General features: G+C 38.7%; 1 protein-coding gene across 5 annotated transcripts in view; it reads right to left on the bottom strand.

The window, feature by feature from the left end:
• The window catches only part of cgnb (cingulin b), a 42,863-nt gene that overhangs the window by 4,554 nt on the left and 17,380 nt on the right, over positions 1-20,929 (bottom strand). For 3 of the 5 annotated variants that reach the window (XM_061742284.1, XM_061742283.1, XM_061742288.1), the window contains exons 6-20: positions 17,018-17,115; positions 15,533-15,665; positions 14,513-14,725; positions 11,647-11,795; positions 10,109-10,135; positions 9,749-9,775; positions 7,863-7,920; positions 7,406-7,618; positions 7,118-7,216; positions 6,295-6,552; positions 5,260-5,430; positions 3,575-3,736; positions 1,966-2,055; positions 1,785-1,868; positions 1,580-1,698 (exon numbers count right to left, since the gene is read on the bottom strand). In XM_061742284.1, coding sequence (XP_061598268.1) covers positions 1,580-1,698; positions 1,785-1,868; positions 1,966-2,055; positions 3,575-3,736; positions 5,260-5,430; positions 6,295-6,552; positions 7,118-7,216; positions 7,406-7,618; positions 7,863-7,920; positions 9,749-9,775; positions 10,109-10,135; positions 11,647-11,795; positions 14,513-14,725; positions 15,533-15,665; positions 17,018-17,115 — 1,901 coding nt within the window. The remainder of the gene's footprint in view (positions 1-1,579; positions 1,699-1,784; positions 1,869-1,965; positions 2,056-3,574; positions 3,737-5,259; positions 5,431-6,294; positions 6,553-7,117; positions 7,217-7,405; positions 7,619-7,862; positions 7,921-9,748; positions 9,776-10,108; positions 10,136-11,646; positions 11,796-14,512; positions 14,726-15,532; positions 15,666-17,017; positions 17,116-20,929) is intronic. The other 2 variants (XM_061742285.1, XM_061742287.1) reach the window with 2 other exon arrangements.

Here is a 20,929-nt window from a genome sequence, read left to right as displayed (position 1 = left end):
AAGAAAAATTGACTAAAATCTTTCCACAACAATGAGAGAAACTGTCAAAGCCACACACAATTACTTCCAGGTGTTGCTGTTAAAAGTGGTTTTACAAGCTTTTATAAGCGGTTTGTTTAGTTTCACTAATGCAACTCTCCTTCATTTTGGCTTAATTTTTTTTCCTCTTTAAATAAATAATGATATGGCTTGTGTTTTATTGTTCATTTACTTAATCCGAGGACTTCATAAGAACTAGAAAACTTTGTTTCAATGAAGAAAGGTTTGAAACTGAAGGAGGCGGTACTGTCTTTTTTGTGACTGTAACTTTACATTTAACATGCTTGTTTTATTGACCAAATATTCAGTAGTAACAGCAAACAGCTATTTTGTTTTAATTGTACTGGAAAAACAACTATAACTTGGGACTTGTGCTGCTTAGTTTAAAGTTTTGCTCACATTTCCTGTCAATTATAGGACTTAACATTTTTAAATGGAAATGTTCTTCACTGCTGACCAGTGTTACAAAAAATGTATAAAATTTAAATAATCTGAAAGTAAGGCTGTAGCACCCTATAATGTAATAATTTCCTGAAAATGTAATAAAATTTGCACTTAACTCAATCGAAAATGTAATAAAATCCAATAATGTAATAACTTCACCAATAATGTAATAAAATATCCTGACTGATATTGTAATAACATTTTACCGATAATGTAATACCTTATTACATTATTGAGAATTTATTACATTTTCAGGTGGGTCTTTTTTTTTTTTTCTAAAACTGATAATGTAATACTTGAAAAATAATGTAATATATATATGTTCATTTTCAGTCCAGAGTTCTACATTTTGTGTTTTAAACATCTAAGAATGTTATATACGCTGGATTTGAAACACCAGAATGACTATTGGGTTAAATTACAGACTTTGAGTACCATGTAATAAATTCCCAATAACGTAATAAGGTATTACATTATTGGTGTAAAAATGTTATTACAATATCCATCAGGATATTTTATTACATTATTGGGGAAGTTATTACATTATTGGGTTTTATTACATTTTCGATTGAGTTAAGTTAAACTTGATTTCAAATATACGTTTGCAAGGCTAAACATAAAACAAATGTGTATTTCTGTTAGAGGTGTAAAATTATGGCATGGACAAAGCAAGGAACTGAAAAGTTGCACAAGTTTGTATCAGCTTAAGAAAATGTTTAAAAAAGAAAAGATAAGTGCCTACAAAAAAGAAGAAGGAGAAAGAAAGATAGAAGAGTGGTATTTTTGTTTGTTTTCTTGTTATAAATATGTGTATGGATAGATTGGTGTTCAGTAAGTCAATGTAATTGTATTAACAGAGAGGGGCAGGTATCATAAGTTTTCTTCTTCCTGCTTTTTTTCTTTCATGGTGATAATGTGTACTTCATGGAATTTTGTACAACATTATTAAGAATATATACCATGAATGGAATAAATGAAATGAAAGAAATGAAAAGTGCAAATTTTATTAAATTTTCAGGAAACTATGACATTATAGGGTGCTACAAAGACTACATTTTTACACAGGTAGTTTTACCTCCGTGTAGTTTAATTATACCTTTCTTCACTTCGTAGTCTCTCCTCCAACTCCTGGACCTTATTTTCCAGCAGGGTGACTCCGGCTGAGGGCCGAGTCTGTCCCTCCATGTCGGCCACGCGAGACCTCAGCTCCTTTATCTGAGGGGAGTGGCAGCGTGACGTCAAATCTCAGCTTTTTTTTACCAAAAGCTGCTCTTAACATCTTTGTGGGAATGTGTGACAACCTGTCGCTCAAGTGCGCTCTTGTCCATTTCCAGGTCATGTCTTGCTGAACGCTCCTGCATGAGCTCTGAACGGAGCTGGTCCACCTGAGAGGAGCAGCAGACCAACAGGTAGGTTCAATAAACTGTTCAGGCCTTCATGTCTCCAGTCCATTTGCATGTGTATTCAAATATCCTGTCTCACCTGATCTCTGCTTCTGGTTATGCGATCGTTCAGCAGCTCCACACTACTCCTCTCTTCATCCAGTTCAATCTCCAGTGTTTTCATTTTATCCTGTCAACACATGTGCGCTGTTTAGTGGTAGTTTATTTTTGGTCCATCAGTTTCAATTGATACAATACATTGCATTTAATTTCCTGTCGTAGGAAAGAAATAATAAAAAAAAAAAAAGAAGTAAAAAAAAGAAGTAAGGAATAAACTGACCAAAAGGTGTAGCTGAAGCCTAGGCTTATTGTGCCTACCCTTTTTAACTTTGTTTACTTCATAGTTTATACTAATACAACAAGGACAAACAATCTACAACAACAAGAAACAAGAGGGAAGACAAACGTAAATATGACAGAAAAATCAAGTAAAAAACAAACAGAAGACAGATCTCAGAAAACTAACAGAGAAAGTAAATAATCAATGCTTAGAGGAAACAAAAAAAAAAAAAAAAAATCTCTGGAAGAGTGTAAGCAAAAGGAAACCAAACACCAATCATTACATTTTTTGGTATATAAATATTATTATTACAACAACAATTATTCTTATTATTGTAATTGTTTCATATAGTATGGAGCATAATATATACCGTATTTTCTGGACTATAAGCCGCTACTTTTTTCATAGGTTTTCAACCATGCAGCTTATACAAAGGTGGGGTTATTCTGTGGATTTTTCTTCCACCACTCGGGGCGCTCTAACCGGAATTAGAATCAAAACTAAGACAAAATAAATGCAAGGAAGAATACGCTACTTCTTCTTTAGCAGATAGAAGTAGGTAGAAGCAGATTTCAAACAGATAAATAGATAAATAAATACCGGTTATTTTCTCTTGGTTCTGTCCCGTTTTAATCAGCAAAGTTGCTGCCGTGTTAAAAGACACTGTTAGGAAAGGATCTATTTAGGTACAAACATGTACATCATTTACAGTTCAAAATCCTTCTGTACATGTAGTAAATATCTAATCTAACAACAGAAATATCTGCGGCTTGCATATATATATATTTTTTTTTAAATAGAGCGGCTTGTATGCAGGTGCGGCTTGTATATCTTTTTTTTTATTATTTTTTTAAAAATAGAGCGGATGCGGCTTATATGCAGCATTATATGCTTATAGTCCAGAAAATACGGGATATATATATATATATATATATATATATATATATATATATATATATATATATATATATATATATATATATGTATATATATATATATATATATATATGTGTTTTGTATCACACTAATGTTCTGTATCTTTCGATTATATTGGATTTATACATTGTTTTAAATGTATTTATTGAACTACAGTTTTTTAATTCATTATTTAGGGTTATTTATTTATTCATTCATTCATTCATTCATTCATTCATTCATTCATTCATTCATTCATTCCTTGGGGAGGCTGTTCTCATCATGTTGCCTCCCTTTCGGCACATTTAAACCTTTGCATTACATACATAACTCCATAACCTTTTTTAAGCCGTGAGCTCTTATCTTTCCTTGACCCATCAGTTTATTTGCTGAGCGATCAGTGGGTGTTTCTTTAGAAACCCCTGGTCCTGATCTCTGACCACAGCAGCCTCACCTCCAGACCTCTGATGTCCCGCGAGCGCTCGCTGCACGTGCTCCTCTCCGACTCCAGTTCCCCCTCCAGGTGCTTGAGGCGGTTGTTGAGCAGGTCTCTCTCCAGCTGAGCGCTGTCCCTCTCCTCGCTGCACGCCAGCAAGTCCTTCTTCAGACGGGAAACCTAGAGGAAGGTTGAGGAGTCATTTATTAAGACATTTTAAAGGAAATCCAGCCTTTCTCACGTTCTCACTGCAAAAACTCAAAATCTTAACAAGAATATTTGTCTTATTCTAGTTAAAATGTCTCATTTTTAGTCAAAAAAATCTCATTACACTTAAAACAAGACTCAACACTGGAAAAAACAACAATTTTCACCTGTTCCAAGTAGATTTTCACTTAAAATAAGTAGAAAAATCTGCCAGTGGAAGAAGATTTTTTTGCTTGTAATGAGAAGATAAATCTTGTCCCACTGGCAGATTTTTCTACTTATTTCAAGTGAAAATGTACTTGAAACAGGTGAAAATTGCCAAATAAGTTATTTTCCCGGTAATGACCCTTGTTTTAAGTGTAATGAGATTTTTTGACTAAAAATGAGACATTTTAACTAGAAATAAGACAAATATTCCTGGTAAGATTTTGAGTTTTTGCAGTGCTGCCTTCATAGCTCCAGTTAAAGTCGACTTCGGTGCCTGACTGATCTCTTTAGTGCCCCAACGCATTGTGGAGGGAAAAAAAAAAAACTTTCTTGCTTTGTCAGGATGTGACATTTATTTTTACATTTTTCTAATTGAATTAACATTATTGAAACTCAAAAAAGAAGTTGCAGTGATAATGCCTGGTGGTGAGTCACTCCTTCCCATCTCTGTGAACTTTTAATACCCATACAAATTTCAACAGTAATTATATCTATTGATAGAAACAGAGATTTGTTTAACACAGACATGATTCTGTTGCTCGGCAACACTTTAGGAGACCAGTTTAAAAAAAAAAAAAAAAAAAAAGGCTGCTGCATTCACTCCTGCAAGTAAAAACTTTAAAATCCAAAAGAAAAGCACAGGGACATAGATATTACTGTGTTGCATCACTGCTTCTTCTCACAGCTCTTTGTACCTGGAAACCTTTCCCTGTCCATGCTTTATGAAGCACGTCAGCTCTCACCATCTGCATGATTAATGTACACGCAAAATGGGCTTCAACAAAGTCTCGCTCAAATAAACAGGACCTTGGATAAAGAGTTTCACATTCTGGACTGTGCTGGTTTTGTCCTGATAACTGATACAAAAAGAATACTATTGCCATTATTTTCCCAAAAACCAGACCGCATTCATTATTCCATCTTCCTGCGGCTGAAATCACCAAAGCGCTGAAGAAGTCAGCTAGGTTTTTCTAAGCATCAAACTCCAAGCCAACAATACTCGAAAAACAAAAACACCCAGCAGAACAATTGATATGTTCTCTGCTGCTACTTTGAGTTAAATATAGGATTTGAAAGATTTCCTTTAGATGTTAGATAGCATCAAAACATTTTTGCAAAGAAGTTTGAAAAAAAAGACCTTAAAGAAGCTTAAACAGCAAAGAGATTGAGCTATTGTTGTTGGATTGATTATGCTTTACAAAACTGTTTTCAAATCGAAGGCAGATTTAATCTTACAGAGGTTCTGCATTTTTTTCCTTTGGTTTCTATCAGAGCTTTTTCCCCTTCACCTCTTCCTGCTGGGTCTTCAGGTTGCTCTGAGCCCTCTGCAGCTCCGCCAGCTTGTCCTTGCTGTTCCTTTGCGCCTCCAGCAGGTCCTTCCGCGAACGCTCCCTGAAGTCGTCGAGCTGCGTCTGCAGAGCAGATACCGACTGTCGAGAATCTCCCAACATGGTCTCCATCTGAGAGCAGATGAGTCAGAAAGAGAAGAGCAGGTTTGTTGACAGCATCTGTATGTTTCACCTGACCAAGACCCCCACCAGCCCATAACCAGTACTGGAGTTGAGGGGGGATGAAGGGTGATGAGGGGGATGGCATCCCCCCTGAAATAAAAACGGTCCAAATCGTCCCCCCTGTAAAACTGCCATCCCCCCTTTCCATCCTTTATGTCATTTCATCAATTAATGTGGTTTTACTGCTATTTCAACATTTAGTCATCACCAGAAAAATAACTTATTTGACAATTTTCACCTTTTTCAAGTAAAATTTCACTTGAAATAAGTAGAAAAATCTGCCAGTGGAACAAGATTTATCTTCTTATTACAAGCAAAAAAATCTTGTTCCACTGGCAGATTTTTCTACTTATTTTAAGTTAAAATCTACTTGAAACAGGTGAAAATTGTTGTTTTTTCCAGTGATGAGTCTTGTTTTAAGTGTAATGAGATTTTTTTTACTAAAATGAGACATTTTAACTAGAAATAAGACAAATATTCTTGTTAAGATTTTGAGTTTTTGCAGTGATCCATTTTACTTATCCTGTGAAGGACAGAGTCATATTGATAAGTTCAGAAAAGTGTTTTTTATTGTTGTGTTTTGATGTATTTGATGTAAGCCCAGTGGATATTTAAAGCTTACAGAAGGCTGCATTTAACTGCTGCTATGTCATTCCTGCAGTATTTCTGCAGGTGTTTTGGTCACTGCTATTATTTGTAATATATTATATTATTTGTAATCAGCACAAATTATCTGTCCCCATATGATAAAATCCACCATCCCCCCCTGATTTTTTTTTTTTACAACTCGAGTACTGCCCATAACCCTCTCACCTCCTTATTGATCTTCTCCAGGGCTCGGTCCAGCAGCCTCTTCTGCTCCTCCAGGTCGCTTTTACTCCTCTTCAGAACATCCCTCTCCAGGTCTCTTTCCTCCAGCCGCCACGTCAGCTCGTCCCTCTCTTTGCTCAGCCGCGTGCCAGCTCTCTTGGCCTCCTCCAGCTGGGTCTTCAGGGAGCGGTTCTCATCCTCCAGGACCTCCAGCGCATCCTCGGCCTCCGGGCTGCGCGGCATACTGGAGTGCAGCCTTTTCTGGAGAGCAGGAAATTATGAATATTAACATATCACAGATGGACTACATTAAGTTTTTATTCCCCAAAACTCTATTTACATAATCATGAAACATATTAGACAATATCAGAAGAACATTCAAAGAAAAACGCGTGTGGTTTTTGTCATTTGTGTGGTTATCTGTGCTGTACATGTAAATTTGAAATGGCTTTAAAGTCCACCTGAAGAAAGGCGTCCATACTTGAAATGTCTCTTTCATTATTTAAAGAAAACCAAGGCCAATCCCGTCTAGCCAAATTATTCGTTTTAAACGTCACTCTTCATATTACTGTGTCTCATCAAAAGCAAAATTGATATATTACTGCTTTAATGAACACACAGAACAAACATCTTATGGAGGAATTATTTTACATACATTTCCCCCCCTTTTCCTTTCATTTCTTGGTTGAAAATAGTTTGTGTAGGAGGGGACTTATTTGATCTTAGTCTGGTATGTATGCGTACCTAATTTTGCATGCATGTGTGCACTGTATATATATATATATATATATTTATTTTTTTTTTTAAATATTTTTTATTGCAATACCATGTGGGCCAGCCTCTCTCTGAGGCGAGTGTTAGTTTCCTGCAGCTCCAGGGTGGTGCTGTGGTCCCCCACTGCTTTTCCTGTAGATGCAGTCGACGACTATAGGGAGGAATGGAGCAAGTAAGAGAGAAAAGTGGGAGAAAAGGCAAGCGATACTGCTGACATTTTTATATTATGGCAAATTTTCTGTCATTTTCAGCACAGAAACAGTTTGTTTTGTTCTTTTTTCTTTTGAAATCATATTTATGGTCAAAGTAATTTCTTTTCTACATCCAAATGATACTTCACCTCCTTTGCCCTCTCGAGTGTCTTTTCCAGCTCAGCCTTTTCTTTCTGCATTTGCTCCTTCAACCTGTCGATCTCAGACTGAAGATGGGCCTCCTTCTCTCCACTCGCCTTCGCCAGGGCTTCCAGTGCCTCCTCTTTCTCGTCTAGCTCATCCTTTTGTTTGTCTAGGTCTGCGCGTGTTTGCCTCAGATTGTCATGGCAACGCTGAAGCTCCTTGGGATAAGTAATCAAAGATGAATGTGTGTGTGAGAAGCATGTGTTGGGGCACATAACAGTGTACTGATATGAATGTTTTGTTCTACAGTAAAAAAAAAAAAAAATGAATAAAAAGGAGATACAATAAACAATAATTTCAACCAAAGGAAATAAAACATCATAAAATAAAGGAGATGAACTTTTGCATCTCTGCTGCATAGTGAGGATAACTGCGCTGCTGCGTGATGGATGTGTGCGGTACCTCTCGTAAGGAACGATTATCATCGGACACAGGCGTCTCAAAACGAGCATTTTTCAGCCTGTGGATAAGCAAGCAGAATTTAATTAAGACACAGAGATAAAAGTACTTTCAAAAATCCAATAAATGGCAAGATGATAAGAAATGCACAAGTGCAAACACACAGAATATTTGTATATCAAATCAGCCACCACATCAAAACAGCTGGAGAGCAAAGAGAGTGACAGTGATAGTTTTATTAAAATGGCACCCGTCTGTAGTGGGATATATTTGGCAGCTTTTTAAAGTCGGTTCTAGAGGATGAAATCAATATAAGAAAAGGGCTGAAGGAGCTTTAACAAGATGCTCTGTGATGGCAAAACAACTAGGTCAGGGCAGATGTTGCTGGCTGTTCTCACTGTACAGTGATTAAGTCTCAATGATGAGTGAATGAATGAATCCTGACCAGCAGCTTCACATGCATTTTACCGTCAGAACCCAAACATGGAGCAATAGAAGAACGGCCTGGTCTGCACGGGGGAAATGGTTGGTTGCATGTGCCTCGGGTTATACCCAGTACCAGAGTTGTAAAAAAAAAAATCAGGGGGGATGGTGGATTTTATCATATGGGGACAGATAATTTGTGCTGATTACAAATAATATAATATATTACAAATAATAGCAGTGACCAAAACACCTGCAGAAATACTGCAGGAATGACATAGCAGCAGTTAAATGCAGCCTTCTGTAAGCTTTAAATATCCACTGGGCTTACATCAAATACATCAAAACACAATAATAAAAAACACTTTTCTGAACTTATCAATATGACTCTGTCCTTCACAGGATAAGTACAATGGATCACTGCAAAAACTCAAAATCTTAACAAGAATATTTGTCTTATTTCTAGTTAAAATGTCTCATTTTAGTAAAAAAATCTCATTACACTTAAAACAAGACTCATCACTGGAAAAAGCAACAATTTTCACCTGTTTCAAGTAGATTTTCACTTGAAATAAGTGGACATTTTTTGCTTGTAATAAGAAGATACATCTTGTCCCACTGGCAGATTTTCCTACTTATTTCAAGAGAAAATTTACCTGAAACAGGTGAAAATTTTTTTTTCTGGAGTTATTTTTCTGATGAAGACTCTAAATGTTGAAATAGCAGTAAAACCACATTCATTGATTAAATGACACATGTAAGGGACGGAAAGGAGGGATGACAGTTTTACAGGGGGGATGATTTGGACCGTTTTTATTTCAGGGGGGGATGCCATCCCCCTCATCCCCCCTCAACTCCAGTACTGGTTCTACCTGCAGCAGGATGCATAGGTGGTAAAGAAAGAGCAGTGGGGCGAATGTTCTGCTGAGCAATCCTGAGCGCTGGTATCCATACGGATGCTTCTGTGATAAACCTCACCCATAGGAAGCTTTGTAACAGACATAATCCTTTCAAGGAAATGGTATTCCCTTATGGCAATGGCTTCTTTTCAGCTGAATGTGTTCTGCCAGACGAAATAATTAAAGTATTCCTCTGATCTTGGTTGTATGACAGTTCTGAGGCCACCCTGAGGAGTTTTAAAAGACAAAAAATACAAATCTATGCTCAAATGAGCAAATGATATGTAAAACAAGGCTCGGCTCATCTGGCAGATAGAGGAGTTCAAGAGCAAATGTTTTTGATACCCGATACCGAAGAAGAATAAGGGACATGATGACATGCACGTCTTATGTTGGATTAATTGGCAACATGTCCTTGATCTCATCTCACACGGCCGTCAGCCAGCGTGACCCTCAAGGAGCAGCCGGGGTAATGTGGTGGCTGTTTGATGCAAATCCACTCATTTCAACACCAAACACAATGACAAACAAAAGCACAAAAAGAATTAAACTACAGCTCTAACCCACCTCAACAGCACCGCATCCAAAGCTCGTCTTTCATTAAAAACACAAAATTATGACAAGAATTTATCTTAAACTGGGATGTATTTAAAAGAGGGAAATATTAAGAGACAGGGAAAATCAAAACTAAAAAAAAAAAAAAAAGAATCAAACAAGAAAGCTCTATTTGAATCTAGATTTCTTTCTAGAACACTGACAAGATTGGGTTTCATCCTCACGAGATCACTGTTAGTAAGAGCTCGTTAATCTAATGATCATCAGATCAGGTGAGTCTCTCAGGTGAATTTCAGACAAACAAAAGCGGGTTTCTGATTGAAAAGGCTACGTCTATTCAAACCAAACAGAGTGGGACTAATGTTCTCTCACATTCGGCCGCCGGGTTGTCTCCCGTCCCTGCCAATTGAAAAGTCAAGCAAGAGAGTGCATGCATTAAAAAGAACTCGCAGGATATATAACGTTGCAAACCTGAGCCAAAGACAGTTCTCGCTGCAACCGTTTAGTGTTTACTCTTGAGTTTTCAACAAGCAGCCAAGATACTTTGAACGTATTCTCCTGACAGTTTAAAGATAAAGATGTACTTCACTGATCCCAGGACTGGGAAATTATTGTGCAGCAGCATCAGATACAGAGACAAAAAGAAGCCGGCAGCCCAACATAAAACCTAGATATACAAGTAGAAAAGTAATATCTAAAAATAACTATACATATTCATGCCCTACACATACACAATGGTAAGTGTGCAGAAATGATAAAAAATAAGAAATGTGCAAATAGAAGTCAGGTGTGTGCTATAACCAATAATAATTAAAGCTGCAAGCAGCGATGAACGGGCCCTCGCTCGTGCAATTTTCACCAATAAAAGGTCAAGGACTCAAAACAGAGTCCGATGACACTAACCACGACTCTTTATGTAAAACCATTCAAAGGTTATGGCAAAAAGTAGGAACTATCAAATATGGACCAATCAGATGAAGGGGGGGGCGCGCTTTTTTGCGTCTATCGTCGCCACCGTAACGCTTTTGACTGAGAAAAGTAATGCGCGTCGTCGCAGGATGGAGACGCACATTTTGATGTATAACACATCTGGGTGCACGTTACGGTTCGGACCGTATTAACGGCCGAAGAAATGGCATAAATTGCGCCAAAATTACGTGATTAATTCAAAATGGCCGACTTCCTGTTCGGTTTCGGCTATGGCGCCAAGAGACTTTTCTTTAAGTTGCGACATGATACAGGTGTGTACCGATTTTCGTGCATGTACGTCAAACCGTATTGTGGGGCTTGAGGCACAAAGTTTACTAGGGGGCGCTGTTGAGCCATTTTGCCACGCCCATTAAATTCAAACCATTAAATATCAAAATTTTCCCCAGGCCTGGCTTGGTGCAAAATTTGGTGACTTTTGGGGCACGTTTAAGGGGAAAAAAGGCCTTCCTTTCATCGGAAAAAAAAAAAAAAAAACAAGGAAAAAAATTCCTACAGATACAACTGTGCACTGTAAGTGTGAAAGCCCTAATTATTATTGAGAGTTATTGTATAGGGTGATGACAACAAGTGGCAGGAAAGATTTCCTGCATGTCTGTTTGACAGCAGAGCTGTAATGGTCTGTGAGAGAAGGAGCTCTGTCTGTCCAGGGTGGGGGGGTTCTGGTTTAAAGTCTGATTAAGATTGAGGCATGTTATTGATGAAGTAATGAAGAGCACTGATGTTACTGATGTTTGCTGTTGTAATGATTACCGGTATACAAGGATGTACATTTAAGAACTATTGAATTTTGTCCCCATTTGGATGCTTTGAAAATAATCTTTGAAAATAATATACTTTATTACCAGCTTAATATTGATGAATTCAGGTAATGGGACATTCACTTCTATAATAAAGATAACATAGGACTTGTAGGTACTAACTCCTCTTTGGTGTCGTGCAGCTCCTGCGTGGTCGCCTGCAGCTCCGTCTTCCACTGCTCTCCCTGACTTTTCCAACTCTCCAGCTCGTCCTCCAGCATCAGCACCGAGGTATTCACCTTCTCACGCTCCTCCTCTATCTGCTCCTGGGACTGATCACAGAAACAATGGGAGAGTTATGCGAGGTAGTGTTTAAAATTAGGTTTTTAAAAAATGATAGAAAACCTAACTCATTAGTCTGACATGTATATGAATAAGTCACACTAAAAAAAAGATCTTTTACTTTTTTCAGTGTGTATTCTGCATCTAAAAATACTTCCACATGAGAAATAACACAACAGAATATCAAGTAAACAAGACTGAACTTGATACAAGATTGATACTTTAATCCGTCTTGCACCAAATAAATCACCTCATCAAAAACAGCTGGGAGTCTGGCTGCTTACTTCCTGCTCTCAGGCTGTGCTGCTTTTTCTGACACCGTCGTTAAAGTTTTCTACATCCTGTGTGTATATATATAAATATATACTTCAATTTTCCTCAGCATCACATTCTGCAGTACTCCAAAAATATCTCTGTGGTGCAACTTTCTAACTTGGAAAGTTTTCCACTGATATCAGGAGTGACTCTGCACACTGGGCTCAGCTCGACCTTATGATAATCTGACTCACATACAGCTCGACTGCTGACTGCATACTGACTGAATTTAAAACGAGCAGATGCGACATTACAGGCTGAGCTAATACCGTGTTCACAGGCCATGACGGTCGCAAACTGCTCAACAGCTGCTCAAGACCTGACTGTTCACACCGTACCCGTACAGAGAGCTGGTCTGATGCCGTTCCACTTAAAAAGTTCAATGCCAGACTTTGATGTGACAACAACAATCCAAGAAAAATCCAGATATCAGAATGGAACATTTCTGCAGCTGTTTCAGACAGCTGGCTAGTTATGTGATTCTGCACCTTATACATGGAGGAGAAGTGATAGTTTGCATTCAGCGTGTTCCATCATGGTATGACCTGAAGGTGTGTGTTTCTCTGAAGTGCAAGAACTTGCAGGGAAAGAAATGCCAAAATAAACAAAGGAAAGCAGATAAGCAGTTAAAGTTGCATCTAACATGTTCTATTTTTTCAGTTTTCTTCTTTGGTCTCTTTTCACAGGTTGACATTTTCTGATGAAGTTATACAGGACTGTCTCAGAAAATTTGAATATTGTGATAAAGTCCTTTATTTTCTGTTATGCAAAAATGTCATACATTCTGGATTCATTACAAATCAACTGAAATATTGCAAGCCTTTTATTATTTTAATATTGCTGATTATGGTTTACAGCTTAAGAAAACTCAAATATCCTATCTCAAAAAATTTGAATATTCTGGGAATCTTAATCTTAAACTGTAAGCCATAATCAGCAATATTAAAATAATAAAAGGCTTGCAATATTTCAGTTGATTTGTAATGAATCCAGAATGTATGACATTTTTTTTTTTTTTTTTTTTTTTTTTTTTTTTTTAAATTGCATTACAGAAAATAAAGAACTTTATCACAATATTCTCATTTTCTGAGACAGTCCTGTATAATCACCCTTAGTTTAACTTAGACAAAGAGAAACCCCTTTCAAGAAGCCTGATCATGTTATTGACGAAGCAATGAAGAGCACTGGTGTTGCTGATGTTGCCGTTTATGTTTCCTGTTGTAATGATTACTGGTATATAAGGATGTACATTTAAGAAGTATTGAATTTTGTCCCCTTTGGATACTTCTGAAATAATCGCTTTTCACAGGTTGACATTTTCTAATGAAGTTACATAAACACCCTCAGTTTAACTTAGACAAAGAGAAACCCCTTTGAAAAATTAATGCACTGGAATACGCTCATCTTGCATCAGCATTACTGAGTGGAAGCACAACTGATGTGAGCTAGTTAGTAAAAAAAAAAAAAAAGAACAAAAAAAGAAAAGTATTTATAAGGATGCAGAGAATCTTTAAAATATCATATAACTTACAAACAATCCATATACTTTCTTGTGTTTAGTGACAAAACAATAAATCATTTTACTAATGAGCGAGGTTATTGGGCACCACTGGTCGCTTATTAACTAAGAAGGTTACAGAGAAGAAATAAAACCTCATAATCTGTTTAAGCTGCACAGTTTTCAGTCCTTTCATCTACATCTTCAGTGTCTTTCATTATTTGCCAAATTAGATAAGCAAGAGCTCTTCGATTCAGAGAAACTATACCATTTAGAATTTTCCTCTTCCAAAGTGCGATTTTCAAATGAAGTCCGAGCAAAAGATGAAGTCATTATATTTTGGTGGTAATCTATGGGCAGAAATATGTGCCACTAGAAACTGAATTTGAATAATTTATATTTGAATTGCTCAACTTGAATGATTGCATTAAAAAACTGAATCTGAATCACATAATTTGAATTTGTATTGTTTAATTTGAATCATTGCATTGAAAAACTGAATCTACATTCAGTTCTCACAATTCAAATTCAGTTCTTGAAATTCAATTTCAATTCTACTGTGCCAGACATCCGGGTCTTCCGGAGGAACAGCAATCGAGTGCAGATACAAAGAACTCCTTTTCACATAGCCTACTATAACCTATTTTCTTTCAACGATATAAACGACCACGGGGAGCTAGATATTTCTAAACCTATTGTGTTTCCTCCATTCTGTGTAAAAAGTGTAGATTTATATCTTGCCATTTTGTAGAAAAATTGCACTAGTATTTGGGGTAAAATGAGCCATGTGAGTTCCGCTCTAGTTATAGTGATGCGTTTTATTCAGGAAGTGCTGCACTGCACCCTAGAAGATTTCGATTTTGTATTTTTTCCAAGAAGGCAAAGGATATCCACCTGTGTGACCTGCTCCATGGTTTTCCTCAGGTTCTCCATATCTTGACTATATTGGTCCCTGAGAGCCTCCACCTCTCTGTCATGGCACTCCACCTCCTCCTTCAGCGCTCCCTTCAGCGCCGTCAGCTCCCGCTCTCGCTGATGCAGCACCTCCTCTTGGCGCTGGCGCAGCAAGCTGACCTCAGCCAGCTGGGCCTGTAAGGTCATCACGTCCTGCAGAGAAGGAGAAAACAGTTGGAGATGGAGACATGGATGGGCAGGAGTGTAAGGGTACACACAGTACTCGAGTTGTAAAAAAAAAGAATCAGGGGGGATGGTGGATTTGATCATATGGGGACAGATCATTTGTGCTGATTACAAATTACAAATAATAGCAGTGACCAAAACACCTGCAGAAATACTGCAGGAATGACATAGCAGCAGTTAAATGCAGCCTTCTGTAAGCTTTAAATATCCACTGGGCTTACATCAAATACATCAAAACACAACAATAAAAAACACTTTTCTGAACTTATCAATATGACTCTGTCCTTTACAGGATAAGTAACATGGATCACTGCAAAAACTCAAAATCTTAACAAGAATATTTGTCTTATTTCTAGTTAAAATGTCTCATTTTAGTAAAAAAATCTCATTACACTTAAAACAAGACTCATCACTGGAAAAAGAACAATTTTCACCTGTTTCGAGTAGATTTTCACTTAAAATAAGTAGAAAAATGTGCCAGTGGAACAAGATTTTTTCGGTTGTAATTAGAAGATAAATCTTTTTTCAGATTTTTCTACTTATTTCGAGTGAAAATTTACTTGAAACAGGTGAAAATTGTGAAATAAGTTATTTTTCTGGTGTTATTTTTCCGTGATGACTCTAAATGTTGAAATAGCAGTAATACCACATTTATTGATGAAATTAAATTATTTTTTCAGGAGGGATGTTTTTATTTCAGGAGGGATGCCATCCCCCCTCATCCCCCCTCAACTCGAGTACTGGGTACACTTGTGCGGGGGTTCTCATGGATACCGTCTGCAGGGAGTCTGTTTGGGGGGAGTTTTCTGAAACCCTCCGCAGCTCTTCCTGGAGCTGAGCCAGCTGATCTTCCTGAAGGTCTGAGCGGGACTTTGCTGCCTCTCTGGCCATACGCTCCCCGGCGAGTCTGCACAAACAAGTTAGTTAGTTAGTTAATTTATTTGTCCACAAGTGGAGATTTGTCTTTAGTCTCATAATACAAAAACAACAGTAACATGACACATCAACAAACACTTAGTTTGTTTTTTCTTAGTGGCAAAAAAGGAGGAACAACAAGGGCATATACATAAAAGACAAGTCTACCGAGACGTGCCCTCATTCAGTGCCTTAATAGCGTTGGGAATGAATGAATTTTTAAATATGTTCCAAGCACACATGTATGCTTTTCATTTTGCAACAGCACGCTCAGAAACTATGCCAATCAATTGATAGTGTATTGATTAAAAACAAAAAATAAAAAACACAAACTTCTCTTTCCTAATGCACGATAACTAAAAAAAGTAAATACAAAAAAAAAAAAAAAAAATCTGCCCAGGTTTTCTTACAGTTGATTTGAAGAATAAAGAAATTATAATTTCAGATTGAATTAAAGAAAACAAAAAGAAGAAATGCAGCAGACCTGGTATCTATCAGAATGGCTAAACATGATCAGATGCACTCGATATCAATCAGTGATATTCTGATAGAAATCTGGCTGGATATTTGAGCAGTATTCTTGACATAATTGTAGTTTCTCCATACTGCTATAAAAACAGTCCACATGCAGTGTTTTCAACACTGTCCTGGTAAGATTATTCCCAAAGCCTGTTTGATCAATTTAACAACTCGTTTTAAATTACTTCTGTCCTGATGCAACCTGTATAAAATGCTTTGGGTGATGCCATCCACGTTTTCTTATCATTTCATCCACACTGTATAATAAACCAAATCCCAAAGTAGCAAAACAGCCCCGTGCATGATGTTGGCTCTACCATGCAGGGAAGCTGGCACCATTGTTGGTGCTGAATGCTGAATCTTTACTCCCCCTAATGTTCCTCTGGGCATCGTGGCTCAACAACCCATTATTGGTTTTATCTGACCTTAAAATTGACTTTTAAAAAGGCTTAATGTTCATCCATGTGATCAGCTGCAAATTCCTGCAAAGCTTGAAGGTGTTGATTTGGAGCAGGGACTTCTCTATTGGATGTAACAGTGATGCTGGTGTTCAAGCATCTGTCAGTTTGTGGTTCATCCTTGATCTTGGGTGATTCTTAAACCTTTTTAAAGTGGCTACATTTCCAATAACTACACAGGTAATCAAATATTTGCATCAGATTCTTGTTTTACTTCCAAGGTTCTAAAAGAATTTTGCCCAAAGTTCAAACAAGTACTTGAAAATCAAATCAAATCAATCTGCTTGATAGTCATGTCCACAACTATGTATTTAAACTCTGAGAGGAACTGCAGAAGCAAAACAACAGATCCACAAACCGTCCTTACTCATCATGTGCTTCCTGCAACTCTTTCTTGCACCGTCTGAGTTGCTCCTGAAGATCCTCAATATTTCCCATTTTGACACTTCCATCCGATCCTGCTTTCTGCACAAACACACACAGAATAGAAAAAGAGACACACTAGCAAGAGCATCCCAGAGAGACAACATGGACCTTGGAAACGTATTATTCTAAACATTATAAATAAAGAATAAAAACTCTGGCTTGGTTCCTACGCCCCAGTTTCTGACAGCCACATTTTAATAAGTGCCACCAGTGTAAAAAAGAAAAAAAAGAAGAAAACAGAAAGGGGATCTCCCCACATATTCAACTCTTTTGACAGGCTGCAGGGAAACGGAGCAACTCATTCATCGCCCACACCGCTCTGTTAAGAGAAGGCTCCATCACACTACAAAAGGAGACATAAGCGCAGCCTGCCCATGAAACCACCGCATCCTCCTACACTCTCACTACAGCCACGCACACACACACTCCAAAGAGACGAGGCAAAGCTTCACATGTGAGCGCTCCTCACATTTCTGTTACTGTTACAGTAGGGGATTACTGTACAAAGATATGATTTGTACAGATTTGTTTCATTTTCTCTCATTCCCCAAAGGACAGTTTGTGGAAAATATGCAACATTTCTTTTCCTTGCTACGAGGAGAGATAATTAACAGCAGATAACATAAGTGGGAATAAGCATAAGCTATTTCAAGCAATTTGCATATATTACATCAACTGTGTCCTTATTTGCATTGACACTAATACTAAAAGAGACACTGGTGTTTTTCTGAAGACTCAAGTAGTCATGGGTGAATAAGAAGTAAGTATTAAGTCAGACTGGTTGTGTATCCCTGAAAATCAGTAGCTGCATATAAAAGATGGTTTCTGGCATGTTTTCATCCAAGTAAAGTCAATACCAAAGCTTTTTTTCTCCCACTGATGAGAGATGGCTCTGCAAGGTTTTGATGGTTTACTTAATAGCTTGATCAGTATGAAAATCACAGGCCAGTGCTTCAGATTATATGCTGTAACCTAATAATTAGTAGATTTCACCTAAAAGACACTCTCGACTAGTGCGTTAGGCCACATTTCCACTCAGTGGCACAGCTCCTTTTGAAATTTTTTAATAAAATCAAATCAAAAAGTAAAAAAAAAAAAAAGTCATGGAAGACTATAGACAATAGTGGAGGACATCCAGCAAATTGTAAATTAAAATAACTTTAAATAACTGACATTATTTAAGCTAAGATGTTCATGATTTACTCTGGAAATGTATAGATCAATGATCCTTTTAGTAAAATGTGCCTTAAAAGTATCAGTTAGTAAGGGGTATTTTCTTTAACTTGTGTTATTTGTAAATATTTAAAAGCACTTTGTGTTATTATTATTAAAATAATAATAAAGCAGTTATGGTACCCTTTTTTCATTAATACTTCAACACGATGAGACTTTCAAAGATTAAATAAAATTCTGCTTCCAGAACCATGTAAGCCCAGACATAGCTTTTTCCTTTGCAAGTAAAATTAAATTATTAGTAGCGGTGGAACAATTTTTTTCTTTTTCACTCTCAACACAAACAAACCTCGATATGCACATGACCAAAAACACTAGTGTCTGCTTTTCAGCGGAGGAAAGGCAGAAACAGGCACATACTGTAGTGCATTAACACTTTTTTTGACATACTGTACATTACTAGCTTAACGTACTGTCGTGAAAACACACTCCAGCATGAGGAACAACAGAAATAAACGCTGCATCCTGCTTTATATTCCACTGCCCTGCTGTGGTCTAACAGTCAAAAGTAATGTTTTAGTTTATAGAAAAAGCTGGAAACTAAATAACCTTCATCCTTTGACTTGATACCATTATTTTGTTTGCTACTGAAGAACCCAAAATGAATGCAACTACCAGTACATCTGTTAAACTAAACAGTGTGGTCAGTACTGGAGTTGAGGGGGGATGAGGGGGGATGGCATCCCCCCCTGAAATAAAAACGGTCCAAATCATCCCCCCAGTAAAACTGCCATCCCTCCTTTCCATCCCTTATGTCATTTCATCAATGAATGTGGTTTTACTGCTATTTCAACATTTAGAGTCATCACCAGAAAAATAACTTATTTGACCATTTTCACCTGTTTCAAGTAAATTTTCACTTGAAATAAGTAGAAAAATCTGCCAGTGGGACAAGATTTATCTTCTTATTACAAGCAAAAAAATCTTGTTCCACTGGCAGATTTTTCTACTTATTTCAAGTGAAAATCTACTTGAAACAGGTGAAAATTGTTATTTTTCCATTGATGAGTCTTGTTTTAAGTGTACCGTATTTTCGCGACCATAAGGCGCAACTTTTTTTTTTTTTTTTTTTTTTAAATGTGCCGGGCGCCTTAAGAAACGGTGCGCCGTGTCTATTACCTGAATTACGGTAATGTAAGGCCGGCCATGAGAACGGTAAAGGGAGAAGGGGGCGGGTGAAGCTGAATGAGACCATCCACTGAGCTGTTTAATGCGAAACAGAAGATGAAAACTTTTAAGGATTTGCTTGATGTGTAAAGTGAAATAAAATACAATCAAACTAAGTTTTGCTCCCGCTCTATTTAAATAAGCACACTTGTTCTGCAGCGCGCGTGTGTTTTGCATGTCGGAACCGGTGACTTTCCCCGGTTAAAGCAGCGGCTGGAGCAGCGCGGTGATGGGCGCTGCTGCAACCCGACTTCCTGGTTCCCCAAGCGGTCCAATCGACCTGGTTCCCGGCCGCTTTGCGAGCAGAGATTTCTGGGGTCTGTCTCAGGTCTGATCAGCTTCACCCTCCGAAATTTGCAGCCAAATCTGTCGGTTACAAACCCGGTACCGGACCCCGACATGCGCGGGTGTGTATTCGCGGCGCGACACACAGATTCTCATTTATGTAGCGCTTGACTGGCGCAGCTGATGGACAGAAACCTATGGTGATTTTTAAAAGAAAAACTTTGCATAAGACGTTTCCAGCCGGAGTCATTATAAGGACGAATGGAAAGGGGGAGGCTGGATGAAGGGATGATGATGATCAGGTGGCTGAGACAGGTCTGGAAATTCGGACTGGAGCTCCTGTCGGATACAAACCCCGGTACCGGCTCCCCGACAGCGCGTGTGTGAGCGGGTCCAGCGCGGGGGAGCAGACGGGGAGCGGACCCGGGACCAGCGCGGAGCGGGACCCGGGACGAGGGACCCGGGACCCGGGACGCGGGACCCGGGACGCGGGACCCGGGACGCGGGACGCGGGACCCGGGACGCGGGACGCGGGACCCGGGACGCGGGACCCGGGACGCGGGACCCGGGGCCGCCGCGGTCGGGATCCGCAGCACAACGGGGTATGAAACGTTTATTTTCTTACCTTTATTTATTCAGGGGTCTGTCCCAGGTCGGAACAACTTCACCCTGCGAGATTTTCAGGCAAATCTGTCGGTTTGATCTCTGGTAGCCTAACCAAGATGCAGAGGATGCGCTCAGGAGCCGCCAGGCTCCCGCCGCGGGTTTGCCGGGCCAGGGCGCACCATCCCCGGGGCAGATCCGGCTGAAATGCCGCTGGTCATTCCCCGGGAGCCCCTACTCCCATACAGGTGGGTGGCTTCGGTCCCAGCCGGTCCGAACAGGTCACATTCCCGGTTAAAGCCGCTGTGACGCGCGCTGCTCCACCCCGCTGGGGAGAGACGGGCTCTGCGCGGTGGAGGATCCGCACAACGGCTTATGAAAAGTTTATTTACTGTTGTGCAGAAAGTGACTGACACCGAGGAAATTCGGACTGGCGCAGCTGAATTAGCGGAGCTCTTTAATGCAGAAACAGAGGTTTTGCTCCCGCTCTATTTTTTAAATAAGCGCTTGTGTGCTTGTGTGTGCGTTCTGCATGTGTGTGCGTTCTGCAGCGGGTGTGTGTGTG

This window comes from Cololabis saira, chromosome 15 (assembly GCF_033807715.1).
Source record: "Cololabis saira isolate AMF1-May2022 chromosome 15, fColSai1.1, whole genome shotgun sequence".
Taxonomy (NCBI): domain Eukaryota; kingdom Metazoa; phylum Chordata; class Actinopteri; order Beloniformes; family Belonidae; genus Cololabis; species Cololabis saira.
Note: the sequence above shows the minus strand (reverse complement) of the source record. Positions and strands in the feature narration are given on the sequence as shown.